This window comes from Falco punctatus (genome assembly GCF_963210335.1).
Source record: "Falco punctatus genome assembly, chromosome: 1".
Taxonomy (NCBI): Eukaryota; Metazoa; Chordata; class Aves; order Falconiformes; family Falconidae; genus Falco; species Falco punctatus.
In genome coordinates, this window is record NC_137580.1 from 89,558,575 (window position 1) to 89,585,277 (window position 26,703).

The following is a 26,703-nucleotide window of genomic DNA, read 5'->3' on the forward strand; positions in this document are numbered from 1 at the left end:
CCTTTCTTACATCTTTCTTTGTCAACATTTATTCAGTTGAGCTTCATATCCTGGCACTGCAGAGCTATTTGTCCTGTGGGGAGGAAGCAGCTTCTGGAAAACGAAGGCCTGTGCCAAACAGAAGTGATCCAAAGTCTAGAAAATACCATCCGTGAGAAATGGCTAGGTCCAGGGCTTCTTCTGTCTAGGAGAGACTGATGGGAGACACAACTGCTGCTTTCAAACAGGAAAAGGCTACTGGAATAACAGAAGGGGGAAAAAGCTGGTTTTCTGTGCCCACTGTGATTATGATTAGAATAAACTGATTTAAATTACAATAAATGAGATTTCTGAAGATAGAAAGAAGCTTCTAATACTAAGGATAATTAAGTATTAGTAGACATAGTCTGAGAGACAGAAAACCTACGCTGATGGGAGACTGTTAGGTGACCAATTTCTTGATCGTTCCTAAGCCGTAGAATTTACTTGCTTCAAACACAAGTTGAAGTTTAGTAAATAGCCTAAGAACCACAGAAAACAGATTTAGAAAATACCTTGAGAAGTCATCTATCTTATCCCGCAACCCTCAAACAGGTTTAATACAAGTTTCCCTGGCTTGCCTTGCCCTGCCCCCAAATGTGAAAAGAATCAAAGCAATTCACTAAGTTTTGCTGAGCAAAAAATTTTTCTATAGCACAAAAAATATGCCATTCAGTATAGAAAAATCATGCCTTTGTAAGATAATCAAATCACTAGAGTTGGCAAATTAATAGTGGTTGTCTTTTTGTTCAGTAGCCTGGAGCTTAGGGCATCCCCTCGATGCATGGAGAGCTAATCCAGTTCTGTTTTCTGGCCATGGACAATTGTCATGCTGCAGAGCACATAACGGGCAGGTGACAAGGGATTCTGGGAAGAATCTACTTTTAGCCTTGTTCCGCTACAGAGAAACAGTCAGAAGGAGTATTTGTTTTAAATTCACTTCAGAATACCAGTAGGAGACAGAGCCAGGAGTTCTTCTGCACTCAGCCAAAACAGTTCCATTTTTTTTAAAGTATTCATTTAGAGAAAAGAGCCTTCTGGTGGTTACAACACTCCTTGTGTGTTGGTTTTAGCTCCAGTAAAGGTTAACAGAAATGGAAACAGAGTAATGCATTCAAGAAGAGTGACTCTGTTAGGTGAACTGATTTAACTCTAGGTAATAAGGCAATTTTTATTGTGATTTAAGCAATTATTTTTTTTTTTACTTTAGATTTCTCTTTTTTACAAGTGCCACCCATTTCTTAACTATTTCCAGACTGTATTTAATTTTAGCCAATATATTCTACTGGAAAGTCAACTTGTTGCTTACAATTACTTAAATATAAAAATGTAATCCTTGATCAGTATATAAAAAAAATTAATATGTATTTAGTCAGGTATCAAAAGCTTACACTTTTTATTCATACAGTGGTTTATATTATTAAGTTAGCATAAAACTATTTCATAATATTATAATTTGTAAAAAATAATACAAAAAGCCATGAGAATTTTTCCTGAGCTCAAGCTGCATTGCATATGCATAAAAATCTGGTGTATTAAGCAAAATCAAAATATCTGTCCAAACTGAATTAACAGTTTCTGGTCACCATCATCTCCAGTGCTTTATACCTACTAAGGAAAAATTTTGGGCTCATATAAAATTCCTCTTCCAGAAAGAGGAAGATGAGCTTTTCTGCTCTTCAAACTCCTGATGATTTTTCAGCTTTTACTTAACTGGTTTTGGTATAAACTAAATAGTATACTTTAAAATCTGTAACTGTAAAATCATCAGTTACCTTCATTAACTTTTGTTGAAGATACACAGCACACAGTTTTTCTCTGAAGTGGTGGGTTTGGCTTTTGTTAGAGATTTCTGCAGCAAGCCTGGGTTGCTTGGCTACTTAAATTAGATATATTTTATAGATGATAGTAATATACATCCTCTGTTATTTCATGGTTAGGAAGGAACTGAACCTCAGCTGTCCTCCTTCCTAAAAAGTTCTTAAGCCCCCTGCTACAGTAGGAATTCTTTTCCACCGTTTCCAAAAATTTTCTTCATATGGATCCAAAAGCATTTTCTACCTGGATGTATTCAACAGGCTTGATCTCAATCATGGGTTTCAAATAACCCAAACTGGATTTTTAACAAATACTGTGTCCTTAAGATTAAGCCATGCAGCTATATCTGGGTCTTCTCATCCCATCCTACTCCAATTCAAATATGCAATATCCCTGCAGGAAGAGGGAACAGTCTTTAATTTCATTTGTCTTTACCTGTGGGGAGAAAATCTGCCCCCCCCCCCCCCCCCCCCCCCCCCCCCCAACACCAACAACAGACATCAAAATACCAGGTATCAATACTTTATTCAAAGGTATAATTCAAGGCAGTATCTTCTGGTTTGTAATATGGAAAAAAGTTGGACTGAAAGCAATAAGAACAGCATGCTCCAGGTCAAAAAAAGCCCTTCTCTTCCAATAATCCCCTTTGGCAAAAGCGATCCAGACCGAGGAAAAAGATACCTTGCCACTTCGCACTTTCCCTGTCCTGGTGCGGTGTTTGAAGTTCTGTGCAATCTCAGTTCCAAATCCAGTGGAACTGTATATCAGTGAAAAGCAATGACCTTTGAAAGCATTATGCTATCTCAACAGAATTCAGAAGCACAGAAGTACACTCAGAGTTAATTCACAACAGACATTGTGACAGAAACATCCAAAAAACATCCTCAGCCAGATCCAACCTATCGGATTCAAGCCTAAGGACCAGCTGGCCAAAGAACAGTTTAAAAAATCCAAGACACACAAATAGGGATTTGCTTGTCCCTCCAGTCACAGCAGAGAAAAAACAGGTTTCAGAGACAAAGCTCCTGTAGATGCAGTTTAAGGAAGGAGGGAAGTGACAAAAAAACCTTAAATCCTCAGAGACATGCATGTACGTCAGCTACTGCCAGTGCCAAGCATGATCAGCAGCCTAGCCTGACCAAGAATAAACAGAGCTAACGAGCCTGGAGCAGTGCCAATCAGCATTAGAGAAATTATGTGCCAGGCCAGGGAGTCAGCTAATCCACAGGAAGACTGTAAAAAACACTCCACAAGAGCTGCCGGAACTCACAGCTACCAGCTGCCAAAGGCTCCTACCCTTAGAGGCTTTTTAAAGTTTGGCTTTGGGATATCAAGCACAAGACCGCTGCTCAGCGTGGTATAGGGATAACAGAAGAAAAGAAGGAACAGAGTGCAAACTGGAAACTTGTTTTCATGTACAGTCCTACCCTGGAACTAGGAAAAAGGGAAGGGCAGCTTCCTTTACCGCAGGTTCCAATTGTTCATTCGGCATGGCAGCTTAGCTGGGTGCTAGAGCTAGCCAAAAGCACAGAGCTTAAGAGAAGCACATCAGCAAATGCAAAAAGTTATTACACACATCAGGAGAAAAGTTGTTGTCTTTACTTGTATAAAACAAAAAAAACACCAACCACCCAGCAACCAAAACGTCATCAAACTTCCATTATACAATATAAAGTATGATATCAAATTATCTGTAAAGTGTCATAAGGGCAGGATTTGCCTCCAGCTCAGCTGTTCTCCATCTCTACAGCCCCACCAACAAGCAGCACCAAGACATTTGCAAATCAAGACCCACAACAGAAATACACTTAAAGGCAAGCAAGCAAGAAAGACTAGCACACACAGCTTTGGGTTTGGCTACTGGCAGAATCTAGGGAAGCTCTACAACAGGATACTAGTTTTTCAGGGAAAAGAGAAAACCAGGATTAAGACAAGCTGACTCAATATGGCTAAACACAAATACTCAAACCAATAGAAACCCAAACGACTGGGATTTGTAGTGATATAAAGCTGTAATTGTGATTATCCACATGTGATTGTAGCTAACAGCATTTTCCAAGTCAACACTTCTTTGGCAGCATGATATGTGGCTTGGTTTTCTTGTTTTGTTTGGTGGTTTGTTATTTTTTTTTAATTACATCAATAACTATAATCCTCACTTTAACAAAGTTGGGGTATTTTACTGGGGTTTTTCTTTTGTTTTTTAAGCCAGGACAGTAGATGTCTACCTTGGCACAGCAAACGCTCCTCCAAAGCCACACTTTGGCTTCCTTTTCCCCCCATTTGCTTTGACTGTATCCAAAATATTAGCCTCTCCAGATTCAAGCCAACACAGAAGCCAGTAGAAGCTGCAGGTACTCAACCCTTCTCCAAAATATAGGTCCCTTCAAAAATGTGATCTGGGACATGAAAACTGGACTGAGTATTCATGAAACATCAATGAGAGGCATTACTTCTACTGCCAGGAAGAAAAGCAGGTCACAGATTCCTTTTTGTCCTTGCTGATAGCAACATTATCTGACAGATTTCCTAAATTTGTATGCCTTAACAGTCTGAAAAGAAGAGAAAGCAAAAGGCAAGATCTTCCTCCCCCATACCAGTGGTTTTCTCCAACACCCCAATATCTACTGTGTACCCACCACATATGGAAAAAGCAACAGGCTATCCAAATTGCCTGGGCACTACTTTGGAATGTAGCTGAAGACAAATACGCAACCCACGGCTTCTGCCACCACCAGTAAATCAGAGCTTTCATTTGTACTTTATCTGTATTCCTGTTTGCGTCAGCACGGCAACACTCTGCCAGGCCGTGTCAGCCTGCTATCACGACTGAAAGTCAGTTCCAGAGCGCTACTGCAAGCCCTGAAGTATGGCTGCAACCAAGAGCATGCAACCACTCTGCAAGAGGCTCAGAACAGGTCAGGCACAGAGATAACAGCAACAACTCCCAGTTAGTGTTGGTACTTCACCCACCGGGTCCCAAGCTGGTTGAACAACACAAGGAGAATTTAAGAGGCTGAAGTTTTACCTACCGGAAACAGGCAATGTGCCAAGTTTCGTTAACAGTCTTGTAGAGACGCTGACCAGCAGCAATGCTGTCCCCGCATCCTAGACATCTCCAGACTTCTTCACCTGTATGCAAGAATAAAGTGACGTAAATAAAGAATACAGCAACCATTTCACATCAGAGAAAACAAGGATTGCTGCTTCCCTGATAGAGAACAACCTTAAATTAGACAACTGACAGGAAAGCCTTCACACACAGAAAGTTGAGCCAATACCAGGCAGTCTGTAACCCCAGAGAGTGGAGTTCCCAAATCGAACTCTGATGCCTTACTTTTTTTTTCTCCAGACATAACATCACCCCCTGCTCCTTCACATTCTGCAGCAGAAAGCGATATGACCTTCTGCAGAAAACAGCTCAGTTACAGTTATGCTAGTCTTCAGAGCTGAGACTTCAGGAAGGCAGTTTGGTCTGGCGTAACGATTCCCACACAGAACCATGCTAGGCCAGGAAGCCAAGCTACTATTTCGCCCATGCCATTGACTCAGCATAAAATGTTTGTACTCATTTGTATAGTTAACTGGATTTCCCAGAACTGAAAGAAAGGAAAGGCAAGCTTTATTCACTAGAGCACAACTTGACTACCAGGAAGGAATTACACACTTGAATGAATATTCCTGTAGAGGCTGTACAGCCAGCATCAGACTTAAGAAGAGGGGTTGATGCTATTTGCCTACTGCCCTTTCAGTAAATACTTCTTAAATAGTTATAATAGTTTCTGCTCTAACTGCCATAGAGCCCCAGGGAGAGCTAGTTATTTAGATGCATCCAAGCTAGGAAAAGCAGTATGAAAACTTGAACACAAACAGTATTTGGCATATAGATAAATGCTATCCAGAATCCAAGCAGCTGTGCAGGCATAAAAAGAGAGTCAAGGATCTGGATGAGCACAGGATGGCATAAGGACCATGTCACATAGCTGGGCAGATCTCAAACCTGTTTCTTCCTGTTACCAAAAGTTTACTTGCAGTAAGGTTGCATAAGGAAAGAAGTGGACTTCGAGAAGGAAAACCACTAACCACTGACTTCATTTTCCAAAGATCGTTGAAACTTGGTAGTTGCTCAGGCAAGTTGATACCAAGGTTAAGTTCCTTGAAGTTACACGAAACAGAAGCCACCAGCCTTCTATGTACTTTTACCCCACTGTGTAGGTCAATGACGTTTAAAATTAACCAAGGTGAAGATCTTCTTGTACGCTTTACATGGATAGCTGTATTTTGGAGAAAAAACTTGTTGCTCAGCCACAAGCAAGCACTACCCTTGCCAGCAGACTGGCAATACCCGTAAAGGTATCCGTGCAGACTACAGGGCTAGAGAGGATTCATTCAAATGTGACATCTGGTTGCTACTTCACTTTCCAGCTAAGCACCAGCGCCACACCTGAGAGCGTGTCTGCACCTTCCTGCTATCTGGGGCACGGAGAACTGCACCTGACCTCAGATCTGCACAACAGAGCAAGGGTTAGGGGGAGAAACTTGGAAACAGCTGGCATCACCCACGTTCTTCTATAAAGCAAACTGCTTTTCAGCACAGCAAACAGGCTTGGAAATGAAAGGCAAAGCCACGTGTGCCCGTGGCTCCGTGCAAAGGCAGCAGACACTCTTCCCTCCGAGCAGTGCAAGCCCTAGAAGTCAGTGGAACTTCTGGAATTGCTGCCACTCCGCAAGCCAAAACCGCCTGCAGCCCAGACACCCCACAGCTCCGTCGCCTCCTGCTTGGTGCCACCAGCACGAGATGCAAACGTGAACACAAGCAGCGGATCCCATTTACAGGAATTTAGGGATAACGGCTGCGCCACAGCTGACTGAAAGCAACAGGCAATTCCCGCACGATGGAGCTTTACCCATCAGCTTCCCAACTCCAGGCAGCAACCACCCTGCTTCCAGGTGCAGTGCCACAGCTGGTTAAGCGGGCTCCCAACGGCAAGCTGCAGCTCTATGTCCAACCGAAATCCGTTCAGTATCCCGGGGAAGGGACGGAAATGGAACCAAGCAGGAAACAGCGGGAAGGGAAAGGCGCAGGGACACGGCCCATGTAACAGGGCTGGCGGGTACCCCAGGACAGCAGCGATGCCGCAGCGGCCAGAACCAGCGGCTCCTGCAGCCCCGGCGGGCACCGGCCAGCCCCCGCGGCCGAGAGGGCGACCCAGACCCGAGCCGGGGTGAGCGCGGGAGCAGGGCCCAGGAGGAGCTGCCTCCAAGGCGCCCGGCCGCCCTCGGGGCGGGAACCCGCCCCACCGCCGCACCGGGGCCGCGAAGCGGCGGAGGCCGCCCGCCGGGCCCGCCCGCCGGCTCCCACACGGCACCCGGGGCAGGGGTAGCGTCCGGCCGGGCGCAGGCCGAGGAAGTCCCGCGGCGGGCCAGGCCCCCACCCCGCGCACCTGCCGCCCCGCGGAGCCGCGCCCGCGTAGCTGCCGCCCAGGCGGAGAGGACAGCCGCGGCCCCGCCGCGTACGCGCCCCCACCGCGGAGGCGCGGCCCGGCCCCTCACCGGCGGCCCCTCACCTGGCAGCGCCTCCATCCCGCGCCGGCCTCGCCTCCGCCCCGGGCCCGCCCGCGCCCGGCGCCAGGGAACGCGCGGCGGGTCGCTCCGCACCTGGCCCGGGAGCGCGCTCGCGCGCGCGCCCCCGCCCCTCTGCCCCTCGTTACCTCAGCGCTGCGCCCCGCCCCGAGGGCAGCCTCTCGCTCCCGCCCTTCCCCTCGCCGCAGGCCAATCGGCACTCCGCCCCCCTCACAGCCACAGGTCAATCACCGCGCTACTCCGCGGCGATCGTCCCGTCCCTTCCGCGGCGAGGACCAATGATAACACCACCCCGGTGCCAGTCCCTCCCACCACGTGCCATGGCGGGCAGCGGGCCCGGCCTCTCTCCCCGCGGAGGCCTACGTCAGCGCCGGGCCCGCTGCCGCTCGCGGGACGCCCCTGGCCCCCGCTGAGGGAGCAGCAAGCCCCCGTCTCTCCTGGGGCACGAACCAGCGACGGGCTCCCCACCCTCGAGGTAGGCCTCGGGCAGGCGCCTCACCTTGGTCTGTCGGCGAAGCACAAAAACAGTGGTACGCTCGGGTCAATGTAAAACCATTTTTTTAATTCTAAATCACTTTCACAACAGTGAAAATTAGTGAACGGTAATGGTAATGCACTAAACGAGCCGTTACAGGCTGTGTGCAGTCAGAGTACGGGAGGGGGAGTGGTACGATACAAAAAGCACACCGAAAAAAAGGTAGGAATGAAAGCGTTAACACTTTTGGACTATTTCATTCTTGGATTGCCAGAAAATAAGGACTCAGTCATGTTTCTGCAGCTACCTCCATCTAAATCCATTCTGTCTCCAACCAATAGATGGGGAAAAACCCAAAGCCATTAAAATTCTGTATTTTGAAAACATAAGTGTTATTTATAGTTTCAATATCTCTTGAATCTATTACAGTCACTTTTTCTGTCCTCATTATCGGAAAAAGGCTTTAAAGGGATACCCCGCTCCTCCCTGGATAACCTCTGCTCTAACATCGACTTTCCCGATACAAAAAGGAGAAGGAAAACCATCCCGTTTGCTATCACACGAACTTTCCTTTTCCATCAGCAGGTGGTGCTGCCTGCTCATGAAAGGAAATCCAAGCTGCGACGTTGTACCACAGCGCGTTGCTCACAAGAACCCAATAAACAGCCTTTCTCCTAGAAAGGATCCTAGTTACCAAGGTACGCACTTGAGAAGAACCACATGCAGAAGAAGTCAAGCTTCTCAAAAGTGCCACACAACAAAAGTTGAAGCACCACTTCAACTATTTATAGTTGAGCGATATATTCTGCCACATTATCATCGAATTGGATGTAATTTTGACTAGATGTGGTAAAACACCGCAAGAAGCTTTGCAACGTTCTACTTGCCAAGTGGAATTTTGGAAGTTGGCAAGCAAAACTTCAGTCATCCCATGTCTTGATACTAAAAGTGAACAGTTTACAATTACATAAATAAGCTTCTACAACAATTAAGGTGTCCTGCCCAGGAACCTCATCCATACACTAGAAAAACCCTAGCTATTGAAACAAAGTTTCTATGAGTTGATTTGTTTCGTCAGTTGTCTGTCTGCTACCAGGGAAGTCACAATATTCACCTTGCAGGAAATCATCATGACTATCAGTGACCTGAATCAAAATAATCTAAAAATGTTAAGAGAAAAAAAAATGGAATTACCTAGTCAGAGAAATATTAAAACTGTTCATCTTGCTAGGGAATCTCTCATATCTGCTGTTCTGAAGGAATCTACACAAATACATCAGGAGTACTCTTTTAAAGCTGTAGACCCAACAGGATTCCAAAATGGCTACAGAGCACTCACCTTCTAAAATATTTTCCCCTCAGCACATAAATGGTTGTGGTCTTCTCCAGCACTTTGAATTAACGTCTTTGGTAGATACTGCAGACTCTTGCACTACAGCCATTCTGCTATGGCCTAGAGTAGCTGTATGCACGTGTAGAGAGCAGCTCTTCCAAACGTTCCCTACTGTAGCATAGGCTAGCAAAGGCAGGATCTCATTTTTCCTGTGTAATTTTACAGTTTGACAATTTTAACCTCAAAACACACGTAAAGATGCCTTTTGTTCCTCTCCCCAAACGAGCTGATCTCAGATCTGTAATAGGATTTTATTTGGAGTACATGACCTTGTGTAGAAAGTCTCAAAGCCTCAGGAAGAATAAACGTAGCTACAGTGACAAGGTTGTAAGGGGATTATCCATGAGTGCAGCCACAGGCCGCTGCGCAGAACCAAGGAAGACAACACTGTTTTGTCAGTGAGGAACTGGGCTGGGTGAGGCAGACAGGTGCATTGTACTGTTCAGCAATCCCACCCAGCTCCACAACGAGAGAATCTTCCAGTGTCTGGCTCCAGCAAATTCAGGCTTTAAAAAATTGCAGCATAAATTTGTATCCCTTCTTCTAACAGCCATTAGAACCGCTTCAGGAGGGGTTTTCCATCACACCAGGAAATAATAGCAAGAAAAGGAACCAATCTCCAAACCTGGTTCTATTTGCATCACGTGCTGTGCCCAAAGAGTCTCAGCAGTGCTGCAGAAGAGTTCCTGAAGAAGTTTGGATGTTGATGTGAAGACATTAAATAACATCCGCAGCTCTGGCAGATCCATCGTGGTTGCCAAACATGAGACACTGATCACACTGCAGAAGTTTCTTTACCTGCCCAGTCTACCTTGGGGCAACTGTTTTTTCACATAAACCTGGTGTCACTTATTGGCACAGGATTTCAAAGCAGCACTCCTTTTAGGAGCGGAGCTCAAAGCTAGGCCCATGGTTTGTAGCAGGAACCTGTTGTACAAGATAGCTGAGCTGAAATATGCTTTTTAACCAATGTTTAATTTCCAACTCTGGTACAAAATGCGAAATTCCTCATTGTGCTGTGGTACCATCAATTCCTGAAGGCCATAGTTAGCTACGGAACCAGACACCAAGAGGTTTAAAATGGGATGGGGATGCAGTTTGTAACTGTTTCAGTGGCCTTGATGGCCATGAATATACAGAATAATGGAAAAGATTTATGCGATCAACAGCCAGAACATTATCACCAGAGCCACGAACAGGAAGAGGCGGGATAGGAACTGCTCATCCACATACTGAGGAGTCCCTGGAACAGCTGGAAAACAGGAAGTAAAAAAAAACAACACAAAAACAATACAGTTCAGCTCCTTCCTCTTCTCCAGAATCATGTATATTTTGAACATAGTATATTCATAAATTGAAAGATATGCAAGGAATCTACTTGGTGAGAAACTTGCTATTTCCTACCCTCAGACTGGCCAGCCATACAGGAAGATCAGAAGGAAGACAAGCCTCAGCTCCCTGAAGCAGGACTCATGGTAAACCTGCTCATGACTAATAGCAGCAGGCAGCTCCAAGTGCCAGAGTACAGGCAGGTCTGCCCACAGTGCTTCTGGGGACAGCGCTGAGCCAACTTCACTGTTCACGGTTTCCCTCCCAAGGAGCTTTAACTTGAGCGCTCCCCCCCATCAAGGTGAAGGATCTCTGAATAAGGAAATGGTAAAACAGTCAAAGCTGCCTGTGTAGCCTTGACCAAGGGAACTGCTGAAAAGCATGTGAGCTCTGAAGCTCAAGCCATGCCTTTCTGGAACTGCTGTATTGAATCCACAGATGAGAAGCAGATAAAGAAGTTTGTTAAATTATGGCTGTTACAACAGCATATATTTACATACTCTTTAGCTCAGTCACACCTCCACACAAATTTTCAATGGACGGTGAAGTATAGTTTACAGGCAAGTTAATTTGACCCAAGGACAGCACAGCTCCTTGGCACCACAGGTGTAACATGAAGAATGCCATTCTGTTTCTCATAATTTCTAAGCCATACGGTATGGTGAAGATCTGCCAGCACAACCTCTCACAGAGGAAGTCCAGAAAATCCTGGCCAGGAGGTTTTCTTTTTTCAAAACAGGTAGACTCAGTTTGTCTACAGTGCAGATGGAGAGGAGGTTTTCTGGGGATTACCTAATTTCTAGGGAGAAGGCACTACTTGGAGTAACCCAACTGTTTTTTCTTAATTAAAAACAGTGAAATCATTTCACCAGAAAGTTACTTCTTGTGGAATACAGACAATTGTCTCAGAGATAAATTTCTGAGAAAGGAACAATCTCTGCTGTCATTATTTACAGAGCACCAGTTTAACTTTCTCCTTCTCATCTTTCAGAAAACAGTCCTTCCCTGCTGTTTTCAGAATACGAGTCTCCTTCATACGCACTTACTGACTCCTTTTTATTATTACTAGAAACTCTGGTCCAATTTGTCTCAGAAGGAGTTCACTGAAGTACCAGAGGAGACATTTGAATTAAAGGAGAAAAGTCTCCAGTGCCATGGTTCCTCTCCAGTTCTACTCTCCTCTCAGGAGGGCCTTCAGCAAATCGTATGGAAGTGACAAACTTGTTTTTTATATAAGCACTTGTATAAAACGTGTAAGCCATGGACTACGTTCTCTACTGGGTGTTTCCCTCATTCTGTGTTTCTGTTTATAACACTGATCTACTTTACTTTTCAGAAAGTTTTGTCGTTTAGCAGGCTATTTGTTTAAAAGTTACAAGGAAGTTTTTAAAACATCTGTTTGTGACAGGACTCTTGGAGGAGATAGGATGCATTGTACCTGGAGGAGGTCGCCCGTCATTTATGTTGAATGCTGTTGCAAATATACCAAAGGGAAACGCCCCAATTCCAAATGACATTTGGAAGCCACCATCGCCAAACCCAAAGCCCTGGAATCCCTGCAGAGAACAAAGCAACAGAAGAGAAAAAAGGTACGAATCATTTAAAGCCTATTTCAGAATATTTTGTAAAAGTGCAGACATTCCCTCTCGCTGGCTTTCCTACAGCTGAAGGAGTACCATGCTGTCTGGCAGCTTTCAGTCTGCCACACTGTTGTTAAATACCACCTTAGTTCTCATGGTTTTAAAATGTTTCACACAGTAGCAAACTTGCCAGTGCAACCCAAAAGTTTGAGAAAATGAAAACTAAGAACCATGCTTGCTTGAAGGCCACAAATTAACAAAACCAATTCTGTAAAGTTTCTCAACTCAAAATAATACGTATCTGACAATATAATCAAAATTAACACTACCAATTCTATTTGGAATGTCTTAACAACATATAAATAATTCTGTACTAGCTATTAGCCATATAACTATATGAAAGGCATTGTAAAAAAATTACCTGCATTGATTTTCACAATACATGTGCATCATTTAAACATTCAGTACAGTGATAAATTGCCAGTGGGATGCATAGAATATTATACAGAAGAATGGTACAAAAAAAAAAAATTACCAGGGGGACTCTAATTAAGGTGGCAGATAAAGTCATCTGGGGCAGGAATGCAAGACATAAGGAAAGGAGGAAAAAAGGAAGAGTTACAATGCAACAACATTGACCCCTATAGGCTCCAGACTAAAATACCACATCAAGTCAAAAGATTAATCTTCTGGATCAAGATGAATCCTACTGTATAAAAGCAGTGCACTGTTTAAGAACCAACTGTATATGAATTTAAGTAGTTGTCTCACATTTAAAAACTATGGAGAGCTCACAGTTCTGTGATCCAGCAAACTGTCCTCTTGTCTCAGAATTAAAAGTGTGATACCAATTCTGAAAAACCCTCTGGTCTATCACCTCCGAACAGTGAGAGGACAAAGGTGATTTCACCCATAAAACAAGAGCCAGACATTTCTGGGTTGATCCTTGACTTGAGGAGTTAAGTCTTTTGACTATGACTCTTCTCAAGCTTTTTGCCATTAACTATCAGTGACAGCAAAGCACTCTGCATGGCAGGTCCTGCACCTGTAGAGACAGGAGGGCAGCATCACTACTGCTAGGTCTTCATACCAGATTCCTCTGACTTAGGGCAGCAGTAGCTAAAAGGTTCAAATGAGGTATAGCAGCTGATTTAATAAGGCGGCAACTCCCTAGCGAGAGAGAACTGAGCTCCCAATACATACAGTACAGAAATGTTCCTTACTCACACCCAGCAGAGTTGTTTGCTTGAAGCGTGAGGTATACAAACACTCTCCAAGGACCCTAGGCACAGTTACACAGAAACATGCAACTGTTTCATCAGGTCATGCTCGCTGCCATCATGCTAAAGAACACTGTGGTCTGTCCTAGTGGCTACTCCCACATCTGTTCAACCTACGCAAGCTGCTGTTTACATTCACCCTATGCAATCTCAATAAAACCACAGATCCCTCTTCAAATTGACAAGTATCCAAGAGATATCTACATTCTTTCTCTTGTAATGCCATGGTACAGGAACATCCCACAGAAATGCTAGAAGCAGGCATCAGTGCCGAAAACGTAAGTTCTCACATGGATTATACACTGCCATGACAAGTATAGTTTGACAGAAATATACTTCCACAAAGAATTTTCAAAGCAAAGCGTTCCTTGTATTTATATATGGAGAATGATCAAGTATGGAGAGCCTTTCCAGTGATGCCATACAGAGCTGTTTTCATGAAGTACAATTCAAGTTAGCCCATTCTTTGGGATGCTAAGGAGTACTACAGGCACGGAATCTTCTGCCACAGCACAGATATCAATTATTCATGAACAACCTACTGGGAATGAGTAAGGAATGTAAACTATAGGATCCTCACACAGGATCTCATGCACACATTATGTCCTCCAGGATGAGTAAATACCACCATCAATATAAACAACTGATTTGCCCAAGCCTGTTTCTTCACTTACCCCTCTGTTCTCTGGTTCAGGTCTCTGTCCTTGGGGTCGTGGTGGAGTTTTCTCTCTGCAGGAAGTTGTGAAATTAGCTCAAGTGCAAGGATACATGACAACAGTATCTGCAATAACCTGGCTAATAAGACAGAAAAAACATAAAGCACGCTCTCACAGGGCTGTGTTACAGGCCACCCAGTTTATGAACCTTCAGCATCACATCGTGAATTAAGATACTGTACTTTTGCGTAACAAAGTCCTATTGCAAAGTCTAGAAACTGAGGACATGAACAATTTATATAAGCTTCTCCAGTCAGATAACATTGATTGCAACCTGCCACTCGTAACTGATAATTAGCAACCAATTTAAATCGAAATAAACTGCCAGTTGAACAAGAAATAAGGTGTGCAAATCCAGGTCCTGAAAAAGCCAGAAATATTTGGCAGAAATGGCAGTTCTATCTCTCTTTTGACAAAATATTTCAAATTGTGAATCCAGCACTTTGACAGTTTAATCTTAAAACCTTAAACTGAAGTTTAATCTTAAGTTTTCACATAAAAGTAGTTGTATTTAAGTTTCTTACCTGGGGTCCTGCTGCCCAGTGCTACCTCTTCCATACAGAGGAATAACTTTATCTCGACTGATTCCTGCTTTGCAGACAGGACACACTTGTCTGTTTGGCCTGGTCTCTAGCCACTAAAAGGAAGAAAATTATAAGAAAATTAGTGAAAGACCATGAAAACCACAACATGCAAACCTCACTTGCAGCAAGGCAGAGAGACTTCAGCAATTTCTCAGAAAGCCATGGAGCAAAACATTTTAGTAAGTGTCAAGAACTCTCCGAAGTAGAGTTGGCATTTTTTCTGTTGTTCTGGTACAATCTACTTGCTGATGTGTACTGCACTGGAGTAAAACATGAATAAATAAATGGTACCAACAGTCCTGCATAGGCCAAGAGCCAGTGTAGATACCTTCCTTTCATCTACCTTTTCTATAATGGTACCACAATATAAAATGCTACACACGCAGAGAAGTACACTCAGCACTTAAGGCTGCAAACTAATACCCTGTGAACTGCCTACCAAAATTGGGAACACTCAGTGTTTAAGAAACTGAAAAGGGGGAGGCAAGTGGAACAGAAACAGTTTTATTTTTGCTGAAAGAGCAGATTGCAAGGTGTTGCGCATGAAGTTGCATTAGCAGGTTGCGATTGCCCTGGAGAGAAAGCAGCACATTTGAGAAGAGGGGGATACTCCAGAGAACCAAGGGCTTTATTGAGAAACATAAGCTGATGAAAGACAAAGTAAAAGGAAACCTGTCTTACCTGGTGTAAACAAGGCCAACTGTGAGCATTCCCAGGACAATTTGTTCACGCAGCAGGAAAAGAGGGGAAAACAGAATTAGTTACCGACAACTTGATCCAACAAATGTATCACGTACCGTGGATGGCACAGCTTGGAGACAACAGAATCCTGGAATCCAGCTGGGCCAGTTCTATAACCACCTATTAAAATAATTTCTGAAAGCACAGTCCAAGACCAATCTCCACTGGTCTTTCAGGTTATGCAGTCTAGGTTGCTAACGTGATTCTCTGCATATCACCTTTGATTCCTGGGTCCTTGTCCATACCAAAGGCCCACAGGGAAGCTTAATTAATCTTAGTGTTTACTGTACAGATTTTCTCTTCTGATACCATGAAAGATATCCCTAAGCTAAGCTGCAAACGAGGAAGACGTCAGCAAGAAGACTTTAGGATCTTTAAAGGAGTTATGCAAGGGACATTTAGCTAAAACATTGGCCACGTTCACAGAGTCATAAAATAACCCAGGCTGGACTTAAGGTACCTCAGAGAGCCTCTAGTCCCACGTGGTGCTCAGAGCAGGGTTAGCTACTGAGATCAGACCCAGTTGCTCGGGGCAGAAAAATTCTCATTACACAGAAGTACTCAAGATTAAATTAATATGGCAACTTAAAAAAAGGTCAGAGGCAAATGAGCAAGCTACAAGATAAAACTGCTAAACAGCCATCTGCTTTCAAAGTGGTCCTGTGGTACAGACAAGATACATGCTGTTTTTAAGGTTCTGTTCTTCCAAATCCTTTTGTGCAATAATTTAACCTATCTTAACATGCCATCAGCAAGTGATTTTCTATCTCCTCCTAGAATAAACCCCTCGATTTTCAGAGGTTACATACATTTACGCAGAAAAAAATTAAAATGCTCTTTTAGGTCTTGTTTTATTAAAGAGCATAATTTAACCTACCGGGTTAAAATATACTCCTCCCCCAAAAAACCCAAAACATTTGGCCATTTCAATCTTTAGTAACTTCTTATCATTCAAGAAAGAGTATATTCTAGACCAATTTACCTAAATAAGAAATGCTGCACACATATTATATTTGTGTGATACGTTCCCCTGTCAGATCAAAGAACTGAAAAGTTAGTATTACAACTGCAATACCATGGGAAAAGAGAAATAGCCCACACGTAAAAGACTGTTATCTTTTCCTTTTTTTTTTTTATTATATCAAAAGGAAAAAAAGAGCAAGCTTGTAGGAAGTATGAAAACTACAGTTTGGCCTCCAGAACCTAGTTTCAGATGCAGGTTTAGGTATGCACAGGTTAGAAACAAATTTAGGTCTGAACGCAATATTCATACTAGACCAGCCAGTACAAATAACACACATAAAAAGCAGTATCAATGACCACTGAACTATGTGGGGATACTTGTTTGTTTGCTTTCACAAAATAATCCAGAAGTATAGGAAGTTTAAAGACACAAAAACCCCACTCCCTGGAACATGAGCAAAGAAAAAATTTAGGAGCAAGACCAAACTGCTCCTAAACCAAAACCATGGCCCTTCCTCATTTTATTTGTCATTTAGAATTACAAAAATCATAGGCTTTTATATGATCAGAGATACATATGGTGCTCTAGTTAATCTGTGGGGGCTTGAATACTTACCAGAAGAGATGTCCACACAAGCTGATAACTGCATCCTTAGCAGTGTCTAAACAGATGTTACATTCAAAAGTGTTGTCTTGATTAGTATTGTCCCCAGCACCATTACTGCTACTGCTGCCACTGGTCCCTCCAGTATTGGAGTTCTTTGTTGATGTAGAAGTCGTGGGTCCTTTGCTTGCCATCCTCAAGAACGACCCAGACACAAGCTCAAGAAAATTTTCCTGTTGGAATCCTAGCAGTGATAAAACAAAACAAACACAAAACCGAACAACTTTTTAGCATTATAACATTGTATTCTTGTCCTGTTCAAAACTGGTAGTGATTCATCTAAGAAGCACTTGAATCCTGTTGTTGATGGTTTTAGTTTAACATAGCCAAGAGGGATCTTTTTTTAGAAACTAAGCTACTTTAAAGTCCTGTAGTATGACCTGGCTGGTATGTGACCTGTATTTTAAAGTTACCAATAAGCAACTGAGATCCACAGCCAAAACAAAACCATCTTCATTTTCTCATAAATGCCATCTGCTATGAGAAGAATGAGCTCACCTAGTTATACATGCTCTTCCAAAAATTCAATGCAAGTTATAACTGCGAGTGCAGTCTGAAATAGGATTTAATCATGTAGCAATTCACAGTTTGGACAGACAGACTTAATGCACAGTTTTAAGTTCAATGTTCATTAATTTGGAGTATTAATGATAATAATGGCAAGAAAAGGTAGCTTAGTACTTACTGGTCTCATGAGCAGTATATTGCTGCTATCACAGCAGCATGTTGATGTAACTCAAACATTTTTAGTACTTTCAAACGCAAACATTTCAATCTAGTAGTAATGCAGAAGTATTAAAAATTTCACTTTAATGTGCTTTAATTTTACATACATGCTTTCAGCTCTCATTAACATCATCGTATTTATCAAACACCACCATTTCTTTTATTTCAGTAGCAACAACTTCTGCAGTCTAACTCCTTGGTATGCAAATTCCATAGTACCTAAAACTTTGAGACTCAACACAAAGCATTTACATTTCCAGAAACTCTTTTACCAGTACAGGTCTTTAAATCCAAGAACTAAGACAGTTTCAGCAGTTACAGAAATTAATTCATCAAAACAAAAATGTTTAAAATACTCCACTGTGCTTTTCATGAAACTCTGATATCATGTTGCTGCTACAGGGATATGAATACTTAGACAAGGTTGTGAGAAAGAAACAGGTGATTATCTGAACTTTTTGCAAGTGTAATAACAGTTAAGCATCTTAAAAGGGCAACCTCAATTTCTCCGAAGCTAACCTCTTGGCAAACTTACCCCACAAGCATTAAATGCTTTCCTTAGTGTCCCCTCTTTGTAGCAGTGCTGAAGCACAGGTACAGGGCAGTAAAATAAAACCTCAGTATCTCTAGCTGGTTTTGTCAACAGCTTTTTCATAAATACAATCCCACTGCACGGTCAAGAAAGCATAATACTCAAGCCTAATGAAGGTATTGCAACGAAGACACTCAATTACAGCAAGTGAAATATATTTTTGTAGAGCTTTTTCACTCAGTTACATCATTTTGCAGTGTCCCAGGAGGGCAGCTTTGTATTCACAGATGCTGCACTTCAACACACATTGCTTTCAGCAGTGCTGACTCTTAGCATTTCACATCATGACTTCATTTACACTCAGCAGCAACACAGTTTGTTGTACAAAATGAAAATGTGTGTTAGTTCAAGGCAGATGGAAATGCTGCCAGCCCACAAACTATATGCTAGAGATGCTTGGATTTTTCACACATCCTTACTACAAGAATCTTCAGCCTATCTTGCTCAGTAGTTTAATGCTTGAAAACTTACCAACTTGGACCTATATATATTTGCTGGGAATTAATATCAAAACTGAGAATACCTTAAAACTAAGAGGAGGTCAACACATTGTAAAAATCACTAGTGTAATTTTATGGAATGGGCACAAGAAATATCTGGCTCTTGTATCTTGACATATAACACAAGGAAAGCATGTAGAAGAGGTAAATAAATTAATTTTTGTGTCCATAAAAACACTGTAAAAAAATATCTTTTTTTTCCAAATTAAATTCCATATATTTGACACTAGAAATCTGGAGACTCATGAAAAAGATAAAATCTGTACCTTCAGAAACACCTACTTTAAAACCCCTTAGCTTTTAGTAACAAAGAAAAATAAATAAATCATTAAGTTATGAAGAAGGATGATAGCGAAATCCATAGGAATATCAGTAATGTAATGGAATAAAGATAGCAGAGACAGAAGAAAGATCAAAACGATATAATGCAACAGGCACTGCATCTACTCTCCTAGAAGGTGGTCATTCCTCAAGTCTGTACTGGGATCCTCTCCTCTTTGTCTCTTCACAGGCTGATTGGCCTGATGACGTATTAGGATGTAGCCAATTTAAAATATCAAAAATATATCAAAAAACAATAATAAAAATCATCAGTCTTACTCTGAAAAGCTTTCTCAAACATTTGTTCTTGTCCGTGGAATACCCTTTAACATAACTAGGTCTATGACAAGAGCTGTTGGGGTCTGTTCATCTGCAAATCACACCGCACAAACACAAACAGCAAGCATGAAACAGCATCCAATGGCTAAACTTACATACATCGTGTCACTTGTGAGCATAGTCAGTGAATCCTAAAGTAGAAGTTCAACTGCAAAATTCAACTTATTTTGAGTGTAGAACAAGCTCAAAATTGTTGAAATGTCACTTGAACTACTTAAACTCTGAGACAGATTTTTTTAGGGGAAAAAAAACCCCAAAGAAACAAACCAGAAGTAAACCACAAACTGAAACAAAACCAACCAACCAACACAACAGGCTAAACCAACACCATTTTCACTTCGATTTAGAGTTCAGAATGAAGACTGTGAGTACACCAGTATAGAACATGACTTTTGGAGCTAGGTAAACAGAATTTAGAGATGCTAGTCCAGTTTGTTAAACCACCGTTCTTTAGACCAGGTCTCCAAATCAACCCTAGATGCATGATGAGTAGCAAACAACAAGTGAAAGGATATACAAACCAGCTGTAATCTAACTGCAAGTGTTCAAACATCATCCCTATTTTCTTTCTTGCTTCTTTGTTCTCTAGATATTGACAGGAAAACAGCATCTTTGTTACTTAAAAGCCATCTGTATTGGCAGTTTATTTCCTTTAAATCATGACCCCTATGATATCCCAACAGGCTGTTCTGAAAATGCCTGAATCACTGACATTTACTACATCCAAGAATCAAGGGTGGCAACAGATGAATGGTTAAGAAACAGAGAACCCATTTTCACATAGTCTTCCTAAATAAAAAAAGTCTGGTGGAGCATGAAGAAGACATGGAAGTGAAGATACATGTTTAGGGATCCAGCCCAAATCCCACTGAGTTGCGTAAAGAATAAGCATGGCTGAAAGAGAAGGTGAAACTGGACCCCTGAGCAGCAGACGACACACTGGGACGTGAAAGTTTCATGACAACTGAAAGCACAGGAGGTCCATGCAAGAAGTAAATGCAGAAAACTGGGAAGGTCTATATACTGTGAACAAATCTCACTAACAGGCAGCAAGAAATACATTTTACTCAAATACTTTAAAAATTAAATCTATAAATCTAGTGGGAGCAACTGCACACCAGGAAAATAGAAGCCCAATGGCTACTGTAAAAGATCAAGTTTCTGAGCTTATCAAATGAAAAATGACTGCATTTGCTCAAGTACACTGACCCGACTAACAATACAAGAGAAACACTTCAAGACAGACTGGGAGAGTTTCCACCATAAGTTAAAGCATACAAAAACTTCCACTGGAAGCATAGCAGCTGGACAATAATTCAACCTGAGAAAGACAGAGAGTCATTCAAAGCTCATGTCATCTGTATGAAGCAGTTGTACAATACATGTTCGCAGCATTACAACATTAGGGTGTTTCAAGTATTTAATCTTCCTTCACAAGCAATGAGAAAATTTTCTGGTGAGGATATAGGCTCTGGTTAGTTTATTAATAAACTCCAAAGTTTATTCCTCTTTGCAGTATCTAATACATAACAACGAAATAAAGAGAGCAGCATTGTTGGATGCTCCAAAATTCCACTAGAAAGACACTTTTCCATATTCCTTTCTGAATGAATCTTACTTTATCTAGGATTACTGAAATTGAAATAATCCAAATCTAGTTTGTTTCTAAAAGAAGTTCTAATTTAGTTTCTGAATTTTTTTCTGCTTAAATCAGCAGGAAAACTTATAAGTGGGTGTGTTTACATAAATTCCGAGTAATACTTTTAGGTTTAGAACTTCTAATGTTAATATTAATTTTATAAAATTTGTCATATGCATCTTAAAATTACATTGTCACTGTAGCGATAAGAAAAATAACCTGATTAAGTTTAACAAAAATCTAATTCTTAGCCTATTACAGTTGCCCAGACTTCAAGTAAAATGAACAGGCAACCTTAGTTGATAATTGTTGACAGTGCCTAAAGTACATTTACTTCTTGACAGTCATTTTTTTACCTCTCACTAGCTTTTTATCGTCCCCCAAACGTGTTATATTTTAACACCCCAGAACCATTTTTGGAGTTCATCTTTTCACTTCCTGTAACCCCTAAGGCAACACAGACCCACATTTCAGTATTACCACGCAGTGGTCCCAGCCTACAAGTCTGCGTGATCGCTTGGTCTTGCAAAATCAGCCACTTGCCCTTGCTTGGCCTCGTTTCATTAACTGGGATGCTGCAACCTATGTCTGCCTTACAGTTGCTGCTTCCAGGATCAGAGCCCTGGTGAAAGGCTGTTCTGGCAGCTCCGAGGAGTCAATGCACCTCACAAATGCAAGGCGTTGTTACAAACTATCAAAAAAAACCCCAACAAACCCAGGTAATTAAAGTAATTCTAATTTTTAACCATCCCATAAAAGTCTAATATAGACGCCATGAAAACGTTGCACAAATCTAGACACTTATTCTCTTACCTCATAAAGTCCAAAGGAGAAAAAAAAAAAAAAAAGAAACCCGACGTAACCAGTTGGGTAATACTGCCTGAGCATTCTCCTGGTTTGGAGCGTTATGTAAAATATTAAATGCCCTTTCAGTGGGCTAACCAGGCTAGCAGCAAAACGTCAAAATAAAATACTAGTGATTTAAGAAGCAGTAAGCGATTCCCAACAGAAAATAAACAATAAACGAAGGCACATACCATAAGCTAACGCCCCGTGACCGTGCCCTGAGCCACCTAGCCGCGGCGAACGGGCGCCGCTCGGCAGAGGCCGCGGGCCGGGCCGCGCTGCCAGGGCGCCGGGCACCAGCAGGCCGCCGTGCACCGGGGCTGCACAGGCAAACCTCGCAGGCGGCCCCGGGCCGGTGCTCCGGCAGCCACGGTGGCACACGCCGGGCCAGGACACCGGGGCTGGCCGGGGCTCCCGCGGCGCCCCCGCCCCCGCTTCACTCGTTTTAAACGGACGCACGGCCTCTGGCGGCCCCCGGCGCGGAGCGGCCCGGCCCGCTCCCTTCGCGACCCAGAGCCGCCGCCCGGCCCCGGCTCTCCCCGCCCCGCCACCAGCCGCGATCCGCCCGGCTCACCAGTGGCTCTTGCTGCTCCCCGGCCGCAGCCCCCCGCCGCGGAGCCGCTCCCCTGCCAGCGGCCGCCGTCACCTGATCGCCCGGAAGCCCGGCCCTGGCGGAAGGGACCAGCCTCCCCGCCGCCGCGCCGGGCCGCAGGGCCGCGTTCCGCCCGGCCGGGGCCCCGCCGCGCTGCCTCCGGGGAGACGGGCCGGCGGCGCTCGGGCCGGGCGCGGCGTGTCCCGGGCTCCCCGGACGGTCAGCGCTGCCGGCCCGCCCGCCCTGCCCCCCCCGGCCCCCCAGCCGGGCGCCCCGGCCGGTTGTTACCTCAGCGAGGGAACCGATTCGGTGCGAACCGGCTGGGGCTGGCGGCACGTTCAGCCCCCGCTCGGCAGCCGGCGGCGTCACCCCCGCCTGCGCGCTCCCGGTGACTTTCAGCTCTGTTTCTGTTGCAGTTTGGCTGCCCGCTCATCGCGAGGTGCTGCGGGGGCCGTGTCCAAACGCCCGGCTCTGGAAAGAGCAAAAGCTTCGTCTCGCCAACGGCAGCAAATGAGGGAAAAAATTTTTGGCCCAAAGAGGGAAGGCAGGCAGGCAGGCGGCAGCTTTGAGGGAAACAAACACTTCAAATGTGTGTGCAGAGCCCTAGGAACTAAGCAGAGGAGCATCTGCAGGATGGAAACAGCTTTAGAAAGGTACTGACACAGCTGTGAGAAACCACAGACAGAGGGGGACAAAAGGGAGGGAGAGGAAGGGACCTGGTGTCTGCAGGAGTGGGTCAGACAGGGCCGAGACAGGTGACTGAGGCACCTCTGAAGGGTTTTGTCCCCGTGCTGAGGGAACCCCACCAGTCCTGAGGACACCGAGGCAGAAAGCAGTGCGAAACTTCTTGTTTCACACAGTGGAGAATGGGAGAATCCTAAAGCAAGGTCTCCCATTGAAGGCCTGCTTTAGGAGGGAATAGTTAAGGTAAGAAGTGGAGGGAGTTTAGTGTCGAGGGAGCATTTCAGGGGGAGACCGAGGATAGTGTCTGTTTACTGACAGGTGACCTGAGACGACACAGTTCTAGTGTGAAGGTTGGAACATGTGATCCACGAAGTGTTCAGCCATATAAACACACAGCTGTACTGAGCCTTCATACTGCTTTCAGTAGCACGTAGGTTTGGCAAAAAACGTGTCAAAATTGGCCGGCCAGCAGCCCAGCTGGAGTTGCCCTACATCTTGATGTATCACACTGGAAAGTTGGTAGTTGAGGTGAAGATAAAGATATTACCGGAAAATTATGGTGCTTGCAGCATTAGGGCACACATTGTAAAGCTGTCCTAACCGTGCTAGCAGTGTATTTGCTGTCTGTGAAAATGTCTCTAAAAAAGCAGGCCATCTCTCATTTTCCACAAGACGGCAAAGCAGCACAATTTGGCACAGCTTCAGCATTCAAGCAAAAAATTGGCATCTCAGTGTTGTATCTAATAAGAAGTTAACAAGGCCCCAAAGGTATAAATGGTATCCTCCAGATGTTGATTAAAACAAGGTTGAGCTTGTGAAGTTTGGACCAACTCAGACTAATCATCATGTATGTCTAGAATCAAAAGAATTTCCATATAAAAAGTAAAAAAAAGGTTGATTTTTGGTATTATAATCATGGGAATAAGTAATGCTCTGAACAGGCTTTATTGTTTGGGTGTCATAAGATAACTAAAGCAATCTGAAAAGAAATACTGTTACTGCCATAGACAACGTAGCCAGGGAGTATTTTCACTGACCAGTGATAATTTCAACATTTTATTTATGTTTTAAGTCTCAGAAGAATGGAATTATATTATTATACATTTCTGTAATGACTTATTTACAGTACCCCTGTTGCACTTAAAGCAAGTGTTTTCTTTTTAAAACAAAAAAGATCCAGAGACAGGCAATGAATAAGACTGGATGAATGGAAAGGGTAGTATACAAGGAGAGAATGAAAATGTTAATCTTGTTTACAGCTAAGGGTAATGGGAGGGGAAGAGACATATTTGCAACAGTAGGTCAGCAGGAGAATATACATGGGACATTCAGATTTACTCCCATAGGCAAAGAATAATTACATTGAATGGCAATAATAAGTGATGCAAGGGAATACTTTCCTTACTGAAGCTAAGAAATCAGCTTTCAGAGCGCTATATATCACATGCATAATGGGAATAGAAATATCATTTATATTTATGTGTATTCTAATGGTGGTATGTGTATCATTCTTCAGTGTAGTTGGTAGCCAGTAATTGCTTGGAGTTAGAAAAATCTTCTGCCCTGGTTGTCAGTTCGTTCTTGTGGTGTGCACAAGAATAAATCACTTGGATTTACTCACTTTTCATTATTTAAGTCACAAGATTGTCATAGTGTTGATACTTATGGTACGCACAAACCTCCTCATAAAATTCTTAATTACAGAAGTCGTACGTGTATCAGGAATCCAGGTCCTTGAACTTCTCGGTATTTTTCTCATCAATTCTCCCTGATTTACTTGTATTTTCAACCCAATGGTATTTTAAAACAGTATTAAAACATATTTGGGAATATTCTTCCTTCCTTGAAATTTCCATGTGAAGCAGTTCCTATCTGTCTGTGGCCTTTTGCCTTTTCAGCAAGAGCTGTTTCCAAGAGCTTCTGCTCATTTCATGTTTCTGTTTTCAGTACCACACTAGAAAGGTGGGAGACCATAAAGCTATTTCTGGTGTGTGACATGCATTCGTCTGTTTTTTTCTGGATTGTATGTCCGGAAACTGCCGTAAGCCCATAAGCACACCGAACTTTGCTTGATCTACTTGAGTAAACATGCTTTGAAGCATCTGGCAGTTGACATCTGTGAAGGCAAATAATTGAGCTGAAACATGGTCACAATCTGTTACAGAAATCCCCATCCCTCTAACAGCCAGTGAGAAGGAAATGGCCAGAAGAGTATTGTTAAGCTAAGATGAAAGCTCCACCATGGCAAGCTGGGTAAGAGCACCAAAGAGAACATCTCCCATACAATCCTCAGGTTTTTTGACTTGAAGATGTAATGCCATTGTGGAGGTCAATTTGTTATCCTTGGAACTTGTAATTCCATATTTAAAGACAAAGCAGTTGCAAAAGGCACAGGCAGAGGAGCTGCATGTTTTCTTTCCCCTGCCAGAAGTGGGGGGAATTAGATAATTTTTGCCTGATACATTTTACATATCTTAATGAACCTGGTGTGTCTAGTTTTGAAAGATAACTCCTAATGGCAGATGGATCCCATCCTATCCCGTGCTTTCACGGTAGAAGATTTTTGTGCTGTCTACAACATAAGAATGTCTGACTCTCCACAATCGGAGTGCTGTCAGTCAGTATTTCTGAAGAAATAAGATTACCATTTCAAAGATGTCACAAAACATGGTGAAGTGCTGAGAATTTTATTCCAGTTGCTTACTCTTTCCACATCCTTATTCTTTAATGCCAGGTGTTCTTTCTCTCTCTACAAATATGAAAGCAATACAGGCTTTCTGGTATCACTGGCATGGATTTCACCCTTACTTTGTGTGAGCTGTTAGGTCTGAGAAACATTAAGATATTTTCCTGTACAGCACGTGAAAGGAGGCTGTTCAGCAACAGATGGACATGAAAACAAGCCGTGTTTACTTTCAGCAATTTCCCATCCGTGGGCATCGCACTTCCCAGTAGCGAAAATGCAAAGACTGGGAGTGGGAAACAGTGGCTAGGCCACCTGGGTTCCCACACTGCCCTGCTGGGGTTTCTCAGCAGGGACGGGACTGGCACCAGCACCAGCCCCAGCAGCACTGTCTGCCCTGCTCTTCACCGAAGGCTAGTACGAATGTCCAGTGTAAACATGCCTTTTTCATGGTATCTCACAATTCTGCACATGACACACAGTTTCTCAAAGTTTTTTCCAGTTACAGGCTTATTCCTGAGCTTTCCTGGTTTTTGGAAGGATCTGACCTGCAGCCCACGGTGCACTGTTGCTTCCCACCATCCCTACTTCTCCTGTGAACGCAACCTTAACCCAGCCTCTTTCACAGAGAGGTGAA

General features: G+C 43.2%; 2 protein-coding genes and 1 long non-coding RNA gene across 8 annotated transcripts in view; 1 reads left to right on the forward strand and 2 right to left on the reverse strand.

The window, feature by feature from the left end:
• The window catches only part of LIMK2 (LIM domain kinase 2), an 81,389-nt gene that overhangs the window by 24,835 nt on the left and 29,851 nt on the right, over positions 1-26,703 (reverse strand). The window contains exons 1-3 of one of the 4 annotated variants that reach the window (XM_080391884.1): positions 9,234-9,370; positions 4,869-4,968; positions 2-194 (exon numbers count right to left, since the gene is read on the reverse strand). Coding sequence is in view for 2 of the 4 variants with exons in the window: in XM_080391880.1 (XP_080248006.1) it covers positions 4,869-4,968; positions 7,404-7,533 (230 nt within the window). In the remaining 2 variants the exon portion in view is untranslated. Of the gene's footprint in view, position 1; positions 195-4,868; positions 4,969-7,403; positions 7,566-9,233; positions 9,371-26,703 lie in introns of those variants that run through there. The other 3 variants (XM_080391880.1, XM_080391883.1, XM_080391881.1) reach the window with 3 other exon arrangements.
• Positions 7,740-22,675, forward strand: LOC308066140. 2 transcript variants are annotated; one of them, XR_013929065.1, is made up of 3 exons: positions 7,740-7,894; positions 12,025-12,205; positions 20,212-22,675. It is a non-coding gene; the product is annotated as an uncharacterized lncRNA (long non-coding RNA). The 2 variants fall into 2 exon arrangements; XR_013929066.1 differs by having other exon boundaries at positions 20,306-22,675.
• RNF185 (ring finger protein 185) lies at positions 7,961-26,696 on the reverse strand. Of its 2 annotated transcripts, none has more exons than XM_080392946.1 (7): positions 22,988-26,696; positions 17,097-17,328; positions 15,458-15,476; positions 14,717-14,829; positions 14,151-14,205; positions 12,055-12,172; positions 7,961-10,539 (listed from the first exon to the last, which is right to left on the reverse strand). In XM_080392946.1, exons 2-7 carry the CDS (start codon positions 17,276-17,278, stop codon positions 10,442-10,444), a joined length of 585 nt encoding a protein of 194 aa, XP_080249072.1. In that variant the 5' UTR covers positions 17,279-17,328; positions 22,988-26,696; the 3' UTR covers positions 7,961-10,441. The 2 variants fall into 2 exon arrangements, with proteins under 2 accessions (XP_080249072.1, XP_080249071.1); XM_080392945.1 differs by lacking the exon at positions 22,988-26,696 and adding an exon at positions 22,682-22,894.

What these genes read in the sequence shown, in the direction of transcription:
- RNF185 (XM_080392946.1), bottom strand. Translation starts at nt 17,278, where the DNA reads ATGGCAAGCAAAGGACCCACGACTTCTACATCAACAAAGAACTCCAAT. An exon ending in ACTGGGCAGCAGGACCCCAG is followed by an intron (nt 14,206 to 14,716) that starts GTAAGAAACTTA and finishes AACTTCCTGCAG; the next exon opens with AGAGAAAACTCCACCACGAC. An exon ending in CTGAACCAGAGAACAGAGGG is followed by an intron (nt 12,173 to 14,150) that starts GTAAGTGAAGAA and finishes TGTTCTCTGCAG; the next exon opens with GGATTCCAGGGCTTTGGGTT.